Below are 1375 nucleotides of genomic sequence, written 5' to 3'. Positions count from 1 at the left end.
GCAGTTTGCACAAATATCATGTTTTACGTGTCACCTCAATGTGCTGCCAACTTTGTGATTGATCTATTATTCGTTAGACTGAAGAAGGCCACTTCTCTTGTGCTGCAAATTGCTGATTGTTGCTGTGTGTAAATTTATTGTTCAATTTTTAATTTGGTGGGCCGTTACTGTGCAGTGTAGGTGATTTTCCCACATTCCAATATTGATTTTCACATCTTTTTATTTTGCTGCCATCGTGAAGGCGTAAGAATAAGCTGATTAATTTCTCGTCGATTGTTTCGGTTTACAATTGGTCTTTTAGCAGAATGTAAAAGGAGTAGGTGTTTTTAACCACCTGCAATGGAAACGTTACCAGAGTATTGTGCTCCAAACATTAGACTCTAATGGGCGATACTCACTTCTCCAAACAGTTCCATGTTCAGGTTACAAAATTTACCCGCTGTAATGCCGATTGGCTTTTGGGTTCGCACTATTATCAGTTGGAGGTCTTTTTGCACCGAGGCACATTCCGCTTCCCAGCCACTTTCGTACACAACACCAGCTACCTTGGCTGCCTAATATGGGATTTTAGATTAACATCAAGATCATTTAGAACCACGTTGCACGTTGCGTACCGCATCCGAAAGCTGGTTGCTCAGGTAGCAGTAGCCGAAGGTTTCAGTCGTATCGAACAGGAACAAAACGAATAGATTGATGAATTGGGTGCCGAAGCCCTGGTGACGAAAGAGAAGCTTGAACTGATATCCAACTACGCCTCCTCAAAGGGCTACCTACGGATACGGTGAAGTAGAGCAACATAGAGCTCCAGACCAGAACACACAGGATAATCTGAATCAGCATCACAGGAGCGGTGAGCGTTCGAAGCAGTTCGGCACAGTTGAGGGCACCCTGATGCATTTGGGCGATCGTCTTCAGCTCGGAGCGGAAAGATCGCTCACGAGCGGTGTCCTGGATCTTTAGCGCCACCAGCTGAAAGTAGACGGTGCAGTACTTGATGATGGCCAAGATCGATACAAACTTGGCGGTACCGACGAATGCACACAGAAACGAAGTCGGCACCATGATCGCGCCGAATAGCAGGTATTGACTGAGTGACGTCCGAATGTTGAGACCGTAAAAGTTTTCCTCCATGTGGAGGGTAAACTGAACATCGGTCGCATTGGCTGGTGCACTGTAATACTTCCACAGAGTGGACAGGATGGGCGAGTAGCTGTAGAAATTGGCCGGCAAAAGTATCGACAAAAGGCACACTTTCATCACCTTGTTGATCCGAGCGTCCTGCATCTTCAGATGCTTGGCGATTGGTGGCGATTCTCTAAGCACTGTGGAGCAAGCGGACTCGATAGTAAATTTGAGTGCGCAGTCGTGGTACATC

At 46.3% G+C, this 1375-nt stretch overlaps 1 protein-coding gene across 1 annotated transcript in view; it reads right to left on the bottom strand.

Moving 5' to 3' along the window:
• LOC128276717 (uncharacterized) overlaps nucleotides 1–1322 on the bottom strand; it is a gene marked incomplete at its 5' end in the record, with an annotated part of 3297 nt that extends 1975 nt beyond the window's left edge. The window contains 4 exons of the mRNA XM_053015175.1: nucleotides 288–334; nucleotides 399–554; nucleotides 615–713; nucleotides 775–1322. Of these exons, the coding sequence (XP_052871135.1) occupies nucleotides 288–334; nucleotides 399–554; nucleotides 615–713; nucleotides 775–1322 (850 nt within the window). The remainder of the gene's footprint in view (nucleotides 1–287; nucleotides 335–398; nucleotides 555–614; nucleotides 714–774) is intronic.
• Between the last annotated feature and the right edge of the window lie 53 nt (nucleotides 1323–1375).

The sequence above is a fragment of the Anopheles cruzii genome, unplaced genomic scaffold (assembly GCF_943734635.1).
Source record: "Anopheles cruzii unplaced genomic scaffold, idAnoCruzAS_RS32_06 scaffold02202_ctg1, whole genome shotgun sequence".
Lineage (NCBI taxonomy): Eukaryota > Metazoa > Arthropoda > Insecta > Diptera > Culicidae > Anopheles > Anopheles cruzii.
The sequence above is the reverse complement of the archived record's forward strand: the minus strand, read 5'-3'. Positions and strand labels throughout refer to the sequence as shown.